Source organism: Macrobrachium rosenbergii, chromosome 29 (assembly GCF_040412425.1).
Source record: "Macrobrachium rosenbergii isolate ZJJX-2024 chromosome 29, ASM4041242v1, whole genome shotgun sequence".
NCBI lineage: Eukaryota > Metazoa > Arthropoda > Malacostraca > Decapoda > Palaemonidae > Macrobrachium > Macrobrachium rosenbergii.
The window spans coordinates 26,667,438-26,685,757 of NC_089769.1; the positions used below are offsets into that span (position 1 = coordinate 26,667,438).

General features: G+C 36.0%; 1 protein-coding gene across 1 annotated transcript in view; it reads right to left on the reverse strand.

Moving 5' to 3' along the window:
* LOC136854441 (DE-cadherin-like) overlaps window positions 1-18,320 on the reverse strand; it is a 164,846-nt gene that overhangs the window by 17,204 nt on the left and 129,322 nt on the right. Inside the window, 2 exon segments of the mRNA XM_067130734.1 lie at window positions 5,031-5,130; window positions 8,171-8,289. Of these exon segments, the coding sequence (XP_066986835.1) occupies window positions 5,031-5,130; window positions 8,171-8,289 (219 nt within the window).

Here is an 18,320-nt window from a genome sequence, read left to right on the forward strand (position 1 = left end):
ACGAAGGAAAGAGAAACAGTGGAGTGCTGCGAGGCCTTTTGACTTTTAGTCCTTTATTTAGCAGACTGACGAAATATAAAAATAAGTTTACAAAGAAAGCTCGTAAAAATGACAGATGGTGATAAGACTTACAAAAGACTAACAAAAAATCCCCTTGATCAAGTCATAAAAAATTTCAACAGCACAGTGAAAAAACCCGTAAAGATAAAAAAGAACTAATAGGTCAGTTGTCAGTAAAATTTCCCTCGTTACCTTACTTGTACGGAATAGTAAAAACACACAAAGAAAATAATCCTATGCGGCCTATTATCCGTACTGTTGGCTCAATATCATATATACTTCCGAAATATATTACCAAGCTCTTATCCCCATTACTTGGAACTACCTCCGATTCTCACATATATAATACTCTAGATTTAATTGGTAAATTAAAAAAAAAAATTAACTTTTTGCCCCACTGATAGATTCGTTAGTCTTGATATTTGTTCTCTTTTCACTAAAGTTCCAATAGATTCTATTTTAGAGTATCTTAATAATGAACTAATCCATCATGAATTACCTCTACCTGTCAGTCATATCATTTCATTCACTAGGTTGTGCATTTGTGATTGTAAGTTTATATTCAATGGTGAATTTTATCAACAAATATTTGGTATGGCAATGGGCAACCCTTTACCCCCACTCCTCTCAAACTTGTATATGGAATTCTTTGAAAAACGATATTTATCTAATATCATTTAGTTCTACCAACAAATGGGCAACCCTTTATCACCACTCCTCTCAGACTAGTATATGGAATTTTTTGAAAAACGATATTTACCTAATATCATTTATACTCCTTTAAAGTGGTATAGATATGTTGACGATATTTTAGCCGTTTTGCCTGCTGGTATTGGTGTAAATGATTTACTCTCTAATTTGAATAAGCAGGTATCACCCATTAAGTGTACTTTAGAATTAGAAAAAGACAATTGCCTCCCTTTCTTAGATATTTTAATACACAGAGAACCATTTCAATGCAAATTCAGTATTTATAGAAACCAACCAACAACTTGACATATGTCCATTTTCATTCAGGCCATCGCCTTAATATCAAAATATCCATTTTTTCTTCTATGTTTTTAAGAGCATTGCGCATTGTCAGTCCTAAGTGTTTGGATCAAGAAATCGAAATATATAAGAAAAATAGGGACAGATTTATGTTATCCTTCACATATACTAGATATTTTTTATAATAAAGCCCACAAAAAGTGAAAGTAACATGGAGAATGAAACCCCTGAGATCATTCTTAGCTTGCCTTATTTTATTGGTTTTAAAAACATAAAATCATTGGTAAAATCTTTTTATGTCAACCTTGTTTTTTACTATAAAAGCACACTGAAACGAATGTTAATAAAAAATAGCCCTAAGGAAAACAACAACATATAATATATAAAATTCCATGTTTGGACTGCTCTTCTTTTTATTATCGCCCAATCTAGCAAGGATTTAGATGTATGGATTAAGCAGCTTAAGTATTCTGTCAAAACTGCGCAGACATGCAATGCTATATTCACTCATTTAAGTGAAAACTCTCACAGGATAAATTGGACTGAAAGTTCAGTGATTGACAGACTGAAAGATTTCTCTTCAAGAAAACTTTTAGAATCTGCTATTATACAGCTCTTTTCCAGTTGTAATTTTAACCTTAGCCCTGGCATGTATTATTTGGACCCCTGTATAAGTAAAATGTTCAAGAATGACCTAAAAGATAAAATCACTGACTTAATTAAAAATTAGTGACCTTATATATATTTTCTATGTATTCATATGTTTAATGTGTATTTTTTTGTAAAAATGTTCATCTTGTAAAAATTTTTATTGTTTACCAAAATGACAAATATTGAGTTGTATTTTTATAACATTTTTTGGAGGTCAGTCACCTTCTCTGTATAATCTTTTAATTATCCTGTCCCTGCTTCTGAGCCATTGAGCCTAATCCTTTGTAAAATCTCTTGAATATTAATCTTTTCCTTTGTAATCCCCATCTGTCATTTATACGAGCTTTCTTTGTAAACTTATTTTTATATTTCTTCATTCTGCTAAGTAAATGACTATAAGTCGAAAGGCCTTGCAGCACTCCATTGTTTCCCTTTCCTTAGCAGATTTTGTCTTTATTTACATATTCATCACGTTCCATATTTTCGTGATTAAGTTATACACACACACACACACACACACACACACACACACACACACACACACACATATATATATATATATATATATATATATATATATATATATATATATATATATATATATATATATATATATATATATAATAACAATACATAACTCTATTATATATATATATATATATATAAATAATAATACATAACTATATTATATATATATATATATATATATATATATATATATATATATAATAGAGTTATGTATTGTTATTTAATATATATACACATACAAACCTGCATATATATATATATATATATATATATATATATATATATATATATATATATATATATATATATATATATACTGTATGTGTGTATGTGTATATAATTTTCAATTTCTTGTTACGTTTACTGTCATTGACATCGTACCTCATGTTAATTAGAGCAGTAAAATCCTCTGATGCAAATGTCTAAGCAATAACTTTTAAGTTTTCCAGACTCGCAAAAATAATGATCATGTTAACTAGTGTTTTCACCCCGCTTTTCTTGACAAATTCACCAAATTTTGAGCGAAGTGATGTATTTTTCCATTTCATTAGTTGCATTTCATTAACTTTACCACGTTGAATTCATTTGCTTCAGCAACAAAACGGCAACTCTTTTCTGTATTCCAGAATTATATAATGCTATTTGAATTCCACGCACCAGCAGGTCCAACGCTTGATTTGATCACTGTAAAACTGAGTGAATTAAATTTTTATCGCTGAATTATTGCTCAATTACAGAGCATGGTTAGCAAAAAAAAAAAAAAAAATGAAAACAGGTAATTCGGAAAGGCTATATCGAATTTAGACATTCTCTTGGATCTCACATACACACAGGCACCATTATACATGCATACACAAACACACACACACACACACACACACACACATATACACATATATATATATATATATATATATATATATATATATATATATATATATATATAAACTTTATCACTTACACAATTGTTCTGTGCATTAATACAATTACTAACAGGACCTCATTGAAACTGGATGATATCTAATTATTTATTAAAAGAAAAATTACAAGCTTTCCAGGACTAACAGTCCTCATTGTCAAGTATCTGTAGAATGACCGGACACGTAGTCCAGCTGTATTTATATCTGTGTAGGGAAGTGGATCAAAGTCCTTACTACCCTTCTTCTCCTGTGTGGTCCCGCCTTCGTGACCTTGGCCTTTCTGTGCTGGCCGCTCCTTCCAGGTGTTCATTTTCCATGTGGTTTCTTGTGTTTATAAGTTTCTTTTAGTGTCGAGTATATGATTTTTCTTGATAGGCTGTCTTCAAATTCCTTTCAAGTGTTGCCTGCTATTATATTGTTAGCGCATGTTATAAAGGCATTCTCTACAATCAGCCTGGCCATTTCGTTTGTGTTCCTGTACAAAAAATTTTTATTTTCCCAATCTATTTTATGGTCTTTTTCCCAGTGGTTGGCGACTGCCGACGTCTGATTATAATACCTTATTTTTTGTACATGTTGCTTGCTTCGTTCTTTGCATGATTTGCTGCTTTCGGAAGTAACACTCTTCACAGTCTAGACACACTGCCATGTATGCCCCCCATTACCTCTTTCCCCCCCCTACCAACTTTTTGTTTCAAACCATTTTATTCCTAATGGTGTTTTTGTAACTCCCTATCAATTTGAAATTATCTAGCTTCCTGTTGATGGGTGTAATAGCGCTGTCGTCCGGGACTGTAATTATTTTCTTTCCTTTCAAATGTTTATTTTCTATCCCTTCCCATTCCCCAAAATATCTATCTATCTATCTATCTATCTATCTATCTATATATATATATATATATATATATATATATATATATATATATATATACATGTATATATATATACACACATTACATATACGTGATTGAGGACAATGAGGCAGGAAGCAGGAGATGAGAGTTGGGGAGATCTTGAGGAGATAGCTATACATAGTACACATATTAATAGATGCAACAAATTTTAAACATGCATTTCGTATTTTCAAATACTAAGCCACCTGTGGCACTGTGGCATCAAACTCACTTGACTTTGAGAATAACCCACCCCCATGGGAATTATAAATAACAAATAGTCCTATCTTGACTAGGAATCCCACCTATAACATTTCTGGGATGGAACATAAGTTTACGTTGTTTAGTGTATTCGAAAGTGGTTGCTGTTGCTTGCATTGCATTTATATCAAACCTGATTCTATGGCTTGTTGAAAGGTAAATTCATTGTATGGAATTAAGACCACTCGGATCTTCATCTCCTGAAGTTTTAAATTACATCCATCTCTCTCTCTCTCATCCATCTCTCTCTCTCTCTCTCTCTCTCTCTCTCATTCACCATACTATGACAGGTTCAATTTCTCATCTTCTTTCGAAACCTTGTTTTCAGTTGTACACCTATTTCCATACTTGCATTGATGGTAAGAAAAAGATTATTACTGTAAGAGAATTTCTTCTAACTCTGATGGGAAACAAGCGTTAATGCGCTCGTGATTAGAGACAGGCTGTAAATTACAACGGGTAAAATTGAACAAGAATTAAACGAATACGCGTCAATATTTGCGATATATTCTGGCATGCACTGAATTCTCCCTTCAGGCTTGAAATAGAATTCATAAGAAAAACTTACGCAAAAAAGTATTGCTGCCCTAAGTGATTAAGAAATCCGAATACAAATAAAAACAAAGAACAAACCTTAAACCATAACAAAAAAAGGCATCTAAAAAAAAAAAAAGCTAAATCATGCTACAAAGGACTTCATAATTCCTGCTTTTTTTTCTCACATTACCTGAGGCAAGAGATGAGAGAGATGCAGCCACTGATATTTCATCTCCTGAGATGTTATAGTGACGAACATCATCTACGTTATCATGCTGGTCCTGGTCTACCTGTGGGGAGGGGGAAGGGGGCGAAGATTATAAGATTATATTAGCAAGGAAGGAAAGATAATATTTTTTGAGACAAGTACCCTTCAGTTAACAAAAATGTGGACGCGTGAGCAAACCAGCATTTATGTATATAAATGTTTACGTATACACACACACACATATACAGTATATATATATATATATATATATATATATATATATATATATATATATATATATATATATATATATATATACTTTCTCTGCATCTTTTCCCACTTGTATGTGGGGTCGATGTTTCTGACAGCTTTCCTCCACCTGGCTTGGTCAAACACATCGTCCTCTGACAGTTGTTTGTTTCTCGGATCTTCCCTAACTACATCCATCCACCTTCACTTTGGTCTTTTTCTTGCTCTCCCACCAGGCACCTCCATCTGCATCACTCTCCTCCCTACATATGTCTCATCCCTTCTCATCACATGGCCATACCACCTTCTTTCCCAGGCTCTCTTTGATAATTCTACGATGTTAGTAGTTCCTCTTATGGCCTGTCCACACTAGCGGGCATGCCCGTCGGGCACTTCCAGCTGTTTATATTTTCTCTCGCTTCTGAAGTAGTGTTACCAGACAATCGCATCCTTCTGGCTCCGTACTCGGTCGGTCAGTATAGTGGAACGGGTTATGGGAACAGTGTTTGCCCGTCGGGCAGTGCCCGCTAGTGTGGACAGGGCTTTACTCTTTCATTTTTGATACTATCCATTTTTGTTGCTCCACACACACACACACATATATACTGTATATATATATAATGTTTATTTATCTACTTGTATATTTGTGCTAAAGGGCCAAGACAGCTAAACACATTTCACACCTTCTCCAGACTTCTTAAGAACCGATGAATAAAATATATATGAAAGGTGAATTTCAAAAAAAAAAAAAGTCATGAATTGTAAAAATCAGTGATTTAGATAGACAGAAATTCGTTTTAGGTCGGCTGGACTTTGCTTCTATCTCATAAAACTTACTGAATCCTAAGCCAGTGCCCTAAAAGGAAGAAGGTGTATGCTTTTATAATTTTTTTACATCACGAAATAGCCATGTAGTAACTACCTTTATGAATAGCAAGTTAATTGCAAAAGGTATTCATTTTTACTAAACATTAATTAATGGTAAACAAATTGCAATGAGAATGAATACCTTTGGAGGATGGTGAGGCTCAGAAAAATTGAAATAATTTTTGGAAGACTTACTGTGTGTGTATATATATATATATATATATATATATATATATATATATATATATATATATATATATATATATATATATATATATATTACCACAGATGATAAATATATAACAGGGTGTAATGACCGGTTTCGACTAAATCATTCAAGCCATTGACGAAGGATGATACAGAGTATGAGAAGTCAAATGCTGAATGACTGATATTTGCAAAATACACAGCTGTTAGAAGTACATATCCCCACTCAGGCCGGTGTCGAGGTAGGATTCACACAACCACTGACACCGGCCTGAAGTGACAAATATGTGAGAGTCGTCTGAAATATTTTTTAATCATTCGTCTGAGCTTAATGATATCTTTTAGTATCTATATATTTATATGTAGTAAATGTTAACAAGACTTTCATACTCTTAGTCAGTCCATAAATCAATGGCAAATAAAGCTGAAACCAGAACCTTATATCTTTTTTCTAAAATGTGGATAATAACAATAAAAAGAATCACGTTTTGATAATAATCATATATATATATTAATATAAAATATATATCATATATATATATATATATATATATAGACACAGTTGACAATATATATATATATATATATATATATATATATAAATATATATAAATATAAATCAACAAGTAGAACATATGAAAGAAAAGATTGTTTATTTGAAATGCTGAATGACTGATATTTGCAAAAATACCAAATCTGAAAGTAGTGTATCCCAATTTGCTGCAAGAAAAGCATCTGGGACAAACACACAACCAATAACTGGGCATTGAGGAAGTGACAAATATTGAGAGTTGTCTGAAATATTTTTTTAATCATTAATTGTCTGAGCTTAATGATATTCATTTTCCTTAACTATTGTATCTTCTATTGAGAAATGTTAACAAGATGTTCACGACCTTAGTCGACCATAAATAGTGGCAACGATGCTGAATGCAGAACATTATATCTCTTCTAAAATCGTGATAATAACAATCTAAAAAAAGAACTACGTTTTGCTGAACGTGAGTATGTATTAATTTTAAAAAATATTTCATGATGCTTTACTTGACAGGCTCTAGAACAGTTGAGGAAAAGCGAGTAAGCATTCGCTTCAAGTAAATACATACAAAGATAACAACAACAAAAACAACATATATACAATTTTCTTTACTTTGAACTCCTTCACTCATTTCGCAAAACTCTCACCACGTCGCCATCTGAGGAGGAAATTCTCCCATCCCAATTTGCCAAGGGGAAAGAGCATCTGGGACAAACACATAAAATAATAACGGGCACTAGACCTCTCAATGTGGAGGTAATATGAAAAGCAGGAATCTGGGAACCTTTGCTTTGTTTGCACAAGAGTTTTGTCCTGCTGCTCTTTGTTTCTATTCATTTCATTGATGTCTACAATGAAAACTGAGAGGTTGATGAAGATAACCTTTTGTACTGTAGTAATGGTGTGAAGACTGAAAATATTATTGTATGTGTATATATGTGTGTGTGTGTGTGTGTGTGTGTGTGTGTGTGTGTGTGTGTGTGTGTGTGTGTGTGAGAGAGAGAGAGAGAGAGAGAGAGAGAGAGAGAGAGAGAGAGAGAGAGAGAGAGAGAGAAATAGTAAGCTCGAAAAGATCCTCTAGTTAAAAAGATGATGAAATTAAACCTACCAAATTTTGAATTTGAGTACATTCAGCTACTATAATCGTGCCTTATCTTATCTGCATTTCTTTACATCGCAGTACAATCTAAATTTTCATCAATTTCGATTCTGAATCTATCCATTTTCCGGTTATTTTGAACATTTTATCTCTACAACTGACCTTCTTAATATTGCTATTGATAAAATCACCAATGCTGAGACCTTCCGGCATTTTGGCTAGAGGGGCCAAGCGACCCTGATGAGCGTCCTGGGTCACATCAGGAAGATTCGGTTCTTTACCTGGGGAGGAAGAAGAGATGGATTTTACAAGTATTTATTGGTATTTGTAAGTATAACCATTTGTACTGTACACACATGTTTAACAAATACATCAAACAGTATTTTATAAAATATAAAAAAAAAAATATATATATATATATATATATATATATATATATATATAGTTATAGTTTCAGCCAGCACTTACTCAGCTAAAGTTACGTAATTAACCACGAGGACTCCTATGTACAAGCATGCATATATAAGAAAAATATTACTGATATACTGAAACATGAAAGTTAATAGGGACAAGACTTAGGCTTCAGTTCACGAATACATACTTCAGCTTATGAAAGCACTTGTATCAAAAGTAAATGGTAAATGAATAAAAAAAAGACTTCAGATTATAAAAGTACTTGTATCAAGAGCAAATGATAAAGGAATACATATTTCAGCTTATAAAAGTACTTGTGTCAAAAGCAAATGATAAATGTTGAATAGAGCAACGAAAGCAAGTAAAGTTACAAGATTTTGCATCCTCAGATAAATATGGAATTCCCTTAACCATGGAAAGCATATGCCACTGTAAAGGAACTTTTATTTTTTACATAGTATTTACATCATTCCATTATTGAGATCTTAGTCACCCATTCAAATAGGCACCAAGGAGATTTTGCTGAGGCCTGCACAGTCTGAGGGGACACCATGCACTATGAACATCAATGTTTTTATAGGATGCCAGATAGAAATAATTGAGCAGTTTAGAAACACAGTTTATTCATAACTAATTACTGATATCACATTAAATCTAATGCGTATTTGCATGTTAGCTGCAATAAAAATCAGCACATTTCATCACAGATGTAAATATTTATATAAATCTACTAATTCGCCACACCTATTGGGCTAATGTTTATGCATTTCCGCAAATTAAGTACTTTTGCATAAAAACACTGCTTATTCTAATACGCTGACCTACCATTTCATATTATAGAGCATCAGTTAGTTGTGCCTCTAAAATTGACCAAACTTGTATGATGTACTTGTTTTTTGGCAAGATACTCAATCCAACATTGAATATGGAGGGCTACATCACATTTTGTACACATTGGTTTGGCATTTTTCTTATTGACACCACATGTACACTGTGTTTTATCCTTGACTGCACTGTGGTCTGTCCTGTTATATCTCACACAGTCAGGAGTTTTTAGTGGAACGAAACTGCCAGGATCTTGGATGGCTTCAATAGAACAATGACTATGTCCCTCAGAAAATCAAGTTCCATGGTTTTGCAATGAATCTTACAAAAGACAAGAGATCCAATTACTACCGATGTTTTCAGAAAAAATCTAAACAGAGGTTAATACTAAGTTTGTTTTTTATCGTCTACATTTACTCATACACAAAAAACGTTGTCATTTCTATTTGTAGCCAATTTTACATCCTTATTTTGTTATTCCACTAACAAATGAGAATACTTCTGTTCTTTTCTTTCAGAAGCTCTGTGTCTCCTTTATCTCTTTTTTATATCAGATGAAGGAACATTTCTAACTTTGTCACTACGAACGATACCAGTAAGATTGAGATTCAGTTCCCTTAAATACCTCTAGAAATACAGAGTAGGAAAAATGCATGTTGAATATATCAAGGAGCAATAATTGTTCATCAGCCCATTTGTGAAAAGTAGTTGGATTTTTGCCTCTGGTTCTGTTTCAGCATGAGCATTTTCTTCAAAGTGACATTTCTTCTATGAATAAATAGGCTTGGTGATGTTTTATTTCCTCTTAGGTTGATATTGGTCTCCATCACTGTTTTCATTGTTCCAGATGTTTTTTCTTGTATTTATAAAATATTTAAGGAAATAGTTCGTATAACTGCTAAAACTCAACTTAGAATACAGGAGTCTACGTTCAGAAACAAGCAGGTTAATTCTATAATACACATACCGCAAAATAGAGGGGCAAAAATATGCATTGTAATTAGTTAGTACTGAGGAGCTGCATGAATAGCAAGGTTCTGTACGAGAATTTCTGTTGGTAAATTCAATATCTGGAGGCTTGACTAGCAGTTTTGCTCCCAGCAGCCTAATATTTCCCTCATCAACATCATAAAGATCCTCACTTACATCATCACCACTTGATTCAACACCATCAACAGGAGGTTCTAGAGCTATATCAATAGCTGTGGCATTTTCCTCATCTAGTAGAGTAAATGAACTGAACAACTGCGATGTTCAGCACATTTGAAAATCCTAGGAGGCATAAAAATAGTATATTCCATTAAAATGCAAGAAATAAAAAAAATAATTACTTAGAAACCATAAACAAGAAGCATAATTATAAGACAAAAGCAGCGTAAGTAATCATAATCATTATCAGTAATGAATAGTGCCAATTCTAATGGACAGCTCAGATGATATTCTCCATGATGCCCATTTCAGTGGGTAGCCATTTTCAAACAAGCATAGATATACAAAAAAGAAGCTTTAAGTCTTTCCTGGTGTTACACATGAACAATTACCTTTATAAATCAGCACTGGTACACACACAAATATCAATAATGGTCTATACATGGCATTGTATCTACAGTTTTCTAGACATCTTGTAGAAATCCTGAAAATAGGTCTTCTTCCCTTCAAACTGCGTGGTTTGTTACATCAGGTATGAGAAATTGGGGATGGAAGTACCAAATTCTAATGGTTCTATCTGTATGAAGTATCTAAAAATATTGGGTTTTAATGATAAGCTTCAGTATCATGGGATCTTAAAAATTTCCATTTCTGTGCCAATTTAGATGGGCAAAATGCGCTCCGGGTTCTAACCAGCTACGTAGATCATACGCTTTACTTATTTTTGGTGAAGTTCTCTTTTGTTTACAGACAAGTCTGGTGATCACGGCGATGCCTGGTAACGTTATTAGAAGTACCATAAAAGTTAAATAATGAATTACTTCTTTAATCTTACCGACCCATCTTGTTTTTGTATGTCCTGAAACAAGCATTTTGATACGTTAAGATCTGTGTAAACTATCCTTATCATAATTGCCATTATCTTGACTTTGCTGCTTGGGATGAAAATGCCCTTTGACGCTACTTCACATCCACGATGAGTCTGGAGGTTGCAGGCATTCAAGTCGGTGACGTTTCCACATCTTACCTTGAAGCTGGTCCTTTCAGGGTTAAAAATATAAACATTGTCGTCCATACTGATGATCGTTGTTTGGTGGGTCGACTTCTTTATATTTGCGCGATCGAATATCTCGATCATGCGGAAGTGCATAAAAACCAGACTGTTTTGGTCATTGTATTATGTTTAAGTCGTTTGCATCACAAATGGTGTATTAAGATGTGTAGACATTTTTGGAGATTTTTCTTTTGTTCCTCAATGTGTGTGTGTCTTCTTGAAGTAAAATTTCCGTGTTTTGTGCCTAGTATTAGGGTAAGATTAGCAACATATGTAGGGAAGGGAATAAAGAATAATATTTAAAGACTTTTTTAGTATTAACAGGAATCGTGATAAGCAAGCCTTCATAAGTAAGGGTAGCTTTAAGGAAAGGATAGAGTAAGTGAGTTAGCTCAACAAGAGAAATAGGAAACTTGTTAAACTCCAGGTTAGCTTCCACCTTTTATTTCCTTCAAGTTTTTCAATGGCAACTGGCATCTGCAGTAGTTCACACATAACGAGTATCATCAATACTTGTACTTTCATCTTGTAGATTACGGAAACAGTAATTTGATTTCATAATTTTATTCATGGTTATTAGTTAGGAGATCCTAAATATTCCCATATCAGTTAAAGGAAAAGTATTCTGAAGATAGTGTTCCCCTTAACGCGAGAATTTTTGCTGCAAAACCTACTGGTTAAAGTGAAAAATATGACAGTGATAAAAAAGTTACTTATTACTCATTCAGTCAATTAAATTAGTAAACATAGTGTGAGGTTTAGTACTTCTGATGGGACAATCGTTTGCCGATTGTTCTGGGTTGTTGCCTCCTTTCTTTTTGTTTCTTTGAAGGAAAAGTTGACGTCTGTCGCGTTCTCTGACAGTGGCAGTCGGGTTTAAGCAGCGAGTTAGGTTCCCGGCAGCTTTAGCAACATGGAGTCTTTGTTGGAACAGCAGGTATTCATTACCTGTTGGCCTCATCAGCTGAAGGATGGTGGGATAGCTAAATCATAGCCTTCCGTGGATCTTCCTGCATAACAGCAGACGTGCTGTTTCGACGTTTCTCCTGTAATTCATCTGTGATGATGACTGTTTGCGGTTGAGCAGTTGGTGGCTGCTGGTAGGAGTTCGTCTGATTGCATTCATCCTTCTTGACATGCGTTGTCGTGTTATCTCCACGGAGATTGAGATTGTGTTTATCGGTGTTACCTTGATTTCATGTTGTTGCTTTATCATTTGTTTGATTGTTTATGCTGCCTGTTTGTTTATTGGCAATGTCTGTTTATCTGTTTACGCTGTCTGTATTGTTCTAAAATTCATATTATTTTGGTATAATTATTCATTTCATTATTATTATTAATGGTGTCAGCAGTGTATGGCTCAAAATGATTTTCATTACATTATTATTATTAATGGTGTCGAGCAGTGTATGGCTCGGGTAATGTTTTTTATTGCATTATTATTATTAATGGTGTAGAACAGTGTATGGCTCAAGTAAATGTATTTTAGGATGCTTTTTCATCATTATTTTGATTGAGATTGTTTAGTCATTTGTGTGGTCCTTAAGACTTGCTTATTGATTTTGACTGCTGCTGTTAATATTTATTTAATTATGTATGCTAAACCTGGACTCACTTGTATATATGTATATATCTTAGTATAATAAATTAGTTTAAGGTAATTTTTTTTTGTTTCGTTCAGCTCCTTCCTCCTTTGTCTGCCTCAATTTCTGCCGGTCATTCCAGTTCCGATATTTTTGTATTTAAAGAACCTGCTGAACCAAAAGTGGTTCATAACAATAGCAATAAAGAAATCAAATATTGCTGGCATTAATGGACAATAAATAATAACATAAAGTAATTTACTGGGATGGAAATTCTTTTTGTTCTTAGATTATATCTTATTTTACCTTAAAGTGTTCTTGACAGCATTTACCAATTTCTTCTGTATTGGCAGCTTCTTGAGTTCTTTTAACTTTGGCCTTATGTATCCAAAATTCTTCTAATAAATCTGCTCCACATTTGAGGGCCTATTCAATCGGACTATGCTGGAGGATCTTTTCCAATGTGTCCCTGGGCCCCATGCTATGTATCTCAATGACAAGCAGCCCACAACACTAATGGAAACCTGCCGTATGGCCGATTCCTGGGAAAACTACAACCAGTCCCACAGCACATCTCAACAGCGCATAGTTCCATCCCGGTACCTCTCAGGCTTGACTTGCCTGAAGAACGGACTACCTAGCCAGCCCACATGCACCCACTGTAAGAAGGTGGGGCACGCTGAATCCGAGTGCCGCTACAAGTTGGGCACCACCAATAAGCCGTCTCCTACTAATAACCAGAACTCCTCTCCATCCACTTCCACTCAATCCTCTCCACCAATGGCCACTGCAGGTAACCGAGCCCCCACAAAGAACCATTGTCAATCTTGTGGTGCTGCTGGACACTTTAGGGATGGACATCCGGCCTGCCCAAATCATGTCCCAGCCACCAAGTTTGTCAACTTAATAAGCATCACGTTCTCTGCAGCCGGGCCACAGAAGATACTTCACCCCGAGAGGCTGGATACCCAGTTCATCTTGGTGGCACCCCTTGGTGGCTCTAGCCTGCCAGTGGCCGTACCAGTCATGGTAGACACTGGAGCCGACGTTAGCCTGACTGACAGGCCCCAAGTACCAGCCAGTGCCATGGTTGACGAGAAAACTCGGTGGGAGGTGAAATGTGTAGAGGGACACACCAAATCCATTCCAACAGTTGAGCTCCAGGTCACAACACCTTGGAGCATGCTACCTCACTGCCTTGGCGTAGTGAGTGGAATTAGGCCTGGAGTGGAATTCCTGTTGGGTCGGGACCTCCTCTGGGGAAGCCCTTCCCCAATGCCCCTCCATAGCCATGCTACCTCCACAATGGAGGCATCGGCTGTAGGATCACCAAACCCAAGCACAGCAACTTTGACCTGTGTGCCACCAAAACAAGAAGAATTACCTTCCGCCCGCCAAAGTGGTCAAGAGAATGGGCACGCACAGCGCACTTCCAAGCAAAGTCCTCCCTCTTCACGAAAGGCAGTACCACTGTCGAGCATGCAAGGTGACAGGCCACTTCCCTAACTGGGAGTGCTGCCCAAATAAGCAACACCCAGCAGACACCCCAAAACAAGCATCTCCAAGAGGCTCTGACCTCCAGGTGGGACAGGAATCTGTCTCAGCCCAACTCAAGCCATCAGCGAGGTATTGCACCTCCGGACCCCTCGTCTAACATGCCTTACCATCAATCTCTGCCAGCGCCACTTGCGACCTCTGAGCAGTGCCACACCCCGTCTGCCTCGGACGTTGAGCCTCCACAAGAATGGGACCCTGTGCCTGGCCCTACCCTGGTATCAGATCCAGATCATGATGAGGCTCCTGCAACGGGAGAACCAGGAACCTTCACAGCATTGATCCCAGCAACCGGTGACCCTCTGGCACCCGAAACTTTTTTTGCTCACCAAATCCATCCCCAGAGGATGAACGTCTGGTGGGTCGAAATGCTACACCTTCTCTGGGAGACCAGGAACTGGCCTCCCCGGATGCAGAGGTTGAAACTGCTCTTGCTCTGGTTGTCACAGCAGCCGGAGTAGGGAGCCCTCCAGTAGCCTCTGAGGTTACCCGTGACTTCATGCCCAGTAGCCCTTCTGGCTGTTCCCCAGAGTTGGTGCCCTCATCACCTCCTAGGACTGTCATAGATAGGCCTTGGAGGAGCCCGAAGAAGAAGAAGAAGAAGAAGGGGTGGAAGAGAGCCAAGTAGTTGCAAGAGCCATAAGCTCCCCCTGGCACTCGTGCCTCCTTGGCACAGTGCCTTTTCACCTCAGAGTGACCCTGGCTCCTGCCCAGAGGAGGTAGCTGGCTTGATCTCTGCCTTGGTAACAGCCTAGACCATCAGTAAGTAGTAGTAGTAACCTTGTGATTTAGATCTTGTAATGAGTAGCAGTAACTAAGTAAGTATAACTTGATCGTCCAGTATTCGTAACTATTGTGAATAGAGCCATGGAGCTTGTGACATGCATGGCATAATACCTCAATTGAAGAAAGCATTTTCCATATAAAAACCGAGGAGGAATGGGTCCCTCCCTTGGTCCAGCATAAAAACTCATTTAAGAAACTTCAGGTCACTACTTTGTTTACTATGATTGTACATTCTAGTGTAAGAAATTGTATACTTCTAAGAATATTGTAATTTAGCTAGTTCATTGTCATTTACGTTGGTGTTACAGCAGTGTTCTAGTAGCTTATGTCATAAAAGATACAACTGAATGTACCATTTGTCTGGGAATTAATTTCACTATCATCAGAGATAGCACGTAAATATCCGTAGACACTTTTGAGTAGTGTTAGGATTCTATAGAAAGTCAGTTATTAGAGCCTGTATCCCATTCTAGAGTCAGGTAGATCCTTATCTAGCTGCATTGCAAGGGTAAAAATCTGTTCTGGGAAAAGAGTAAAGTAATGAAGGCGAACAGCTTGCTTAGTACAGCCTTCACGCCTGAAAAGGAGTGAATGCCTTCTTAAGGGGGAAGCTATTATAAATATTTGCTGTTTGATCTATCTTCTTGCCTCTTAATAGAATAGAATTAATTCTCTGTGAGAAAAGGCGAGCGGGAAACAGTGTTTTCAAATTAAATTCGCCAAAGGGCGAGACTTTTAGCTTAGAGAGTCACAGAGGGATACAGTTTTTCTGGGCTAGACCTGTACTGGCGAGTCTACAGTCATTTCAGGTTAGGTCCTGGCTAGGCAGAGTTTTGAAGAAAACAGCTAGAAACTGCCCCAGCGTCAGGAGACTCTACACTCAGCTGCCATAGAGCACGGACATGTCCGTGTTCTCCTCCAAGCACTCCTTTGTTTCTCCCCCTTTATTCAAAATGAGGGAGAAATTTGTTATTCCAACAGACCAAGGAATCTTATGCAACTGATCACTGCATTAGCTAACCCATCGGTAAGTCTGATTTGACAATTACTCCCAGTTCTCTTTCCTTTCGACTGAAACTTTCATTTTTCTTTGTTCAAATTTTCCTCTCTTAAACAGTCACTGACTAAGAAATCCTAGTAAAACATATCCCATTTATGAAGTCATCTATTACGTACAATTACTGTTCTCTAGTGAAGTCACCTTACTTATCCTCCATGGTGTTAAAAGTATTATTTTTGACATAAGAATCATCCCTTTGTGATTAAGTAATGACAAGTGAGTGTTTCTATAATGCAAGATTGTTATCTGGATATATCTTTTCCAGAACTGTGTGCGCCTTGGGCATGAACAAAATCCTCTTTATTGGAAGCCTCAATTCGACCTTATATTATAAGCGTCTGTGAGGCACATAAGTCTGTTGCGTTCATGTCTATGCAGCATTGAGGTGCTTGTCCTCAGAGGAAATAATATTCTGAACTGCTGTTAGCTCCTGTAAATAATCCATTTCATTTTATTTTACTTTTGCTGAAACCAGTGATCCAGTAAGTTTGCTGAATTCATTCATGTGGTACCTCTATCCTTTGTTAACTAGTGTTAGCTGGGGACCCAATCTATTCAATATCTGTCCTTAAGAGTTAATTTCAGCCTTAATTGACATAATTACGTGGGTCTTAGGTAACGCAAGGCAATATAAATCCAATTGACTAATTATTAAACTCATTAGCTGAATGACCCACGTAATATATATATATATATATATATATATATATATATATATATATATATATATATATATATATATATATATATATATATATATATACATACATACATACATACATACATACATAATGTTTGGAAAACAATGGAACTGAAGAATCAAGTACATATATCTTGATAAACTTGTGGGAAGTTCGCTGTTTATCAGTGAAGAAACGTTAATGCTTCCTGAGAACTACATTTTAAAGATATATTCGCTATCTGGGATGATTAATCTAATTAAAAGGTTGGGAGGTATTAACCTTTGTCAATGCGCTCCGTTAATCGCGTTAATGATCAGTCGATAATGTAAATTATCAGTACCTGTAATTAGTAATATCTAATGTTGCACTTTATTTCGACGAGATTGAAGAATTTGTAAATAATTTCGAAATAAAACCCAAAATATTTAAAATTTCACTCGCACACCGAGAGCAAGACAGTTACAAGCGTTCGTTCATGATCATATAAACATGGAAATGGCATGTTAAATCATTAAAGTGCGTGTACAGAAAAACACATAGTGCATTATGACAAAATAAGGCAAACATCTGAATGAGGTAATGGATGTTTACCAATTGCAAGATCATGTAACAATTGAAATGGAGTGTGCGCCTACGTTATTATATATAATTATTTTACACGAAAAACCAAAGAGACGCCGGATAAATAAACAAAGTGACATGAGAGAGAGAGAGAGAGAGAGAGAGAGAGAGAGAGAGAGAGAGAGAGAGAGAGAGAGAGAGAGAGAGAGGTGGCTGTTAATGAAAATTTATAATTATATCTATCTCTAGTGTGTATATTAAAAGTGTCGACAAACTTAAATGTTATTGACCTCTTCTTGATGGTAGAAAGCTAATACGATCCAATTCACCACAAAACTCAAGCAATATACAGTATTATCTCTCCCGTTGTCTTTTTGTCGCATGTATCCATGTTCACACAACCAGCCATCCACGAGATCTGTAAACTTCAACTTTCAAACGGGTTCAAATATAAATGTAAATGATACCTCAAGTTGTAAACACAGTGTTTTTTTCTCCCTGGCCAAAGTCAGAGTCATAAGCGCCTACCAGGAAACCTCTCTCGCACGCCCCTGTCAATGGAATTGTAAATAACTTCCCTCTGTTCACATATGAGCTATCAATTGAACTGCCACAAACTTAGCAAAATGGTCGTGGAATAACG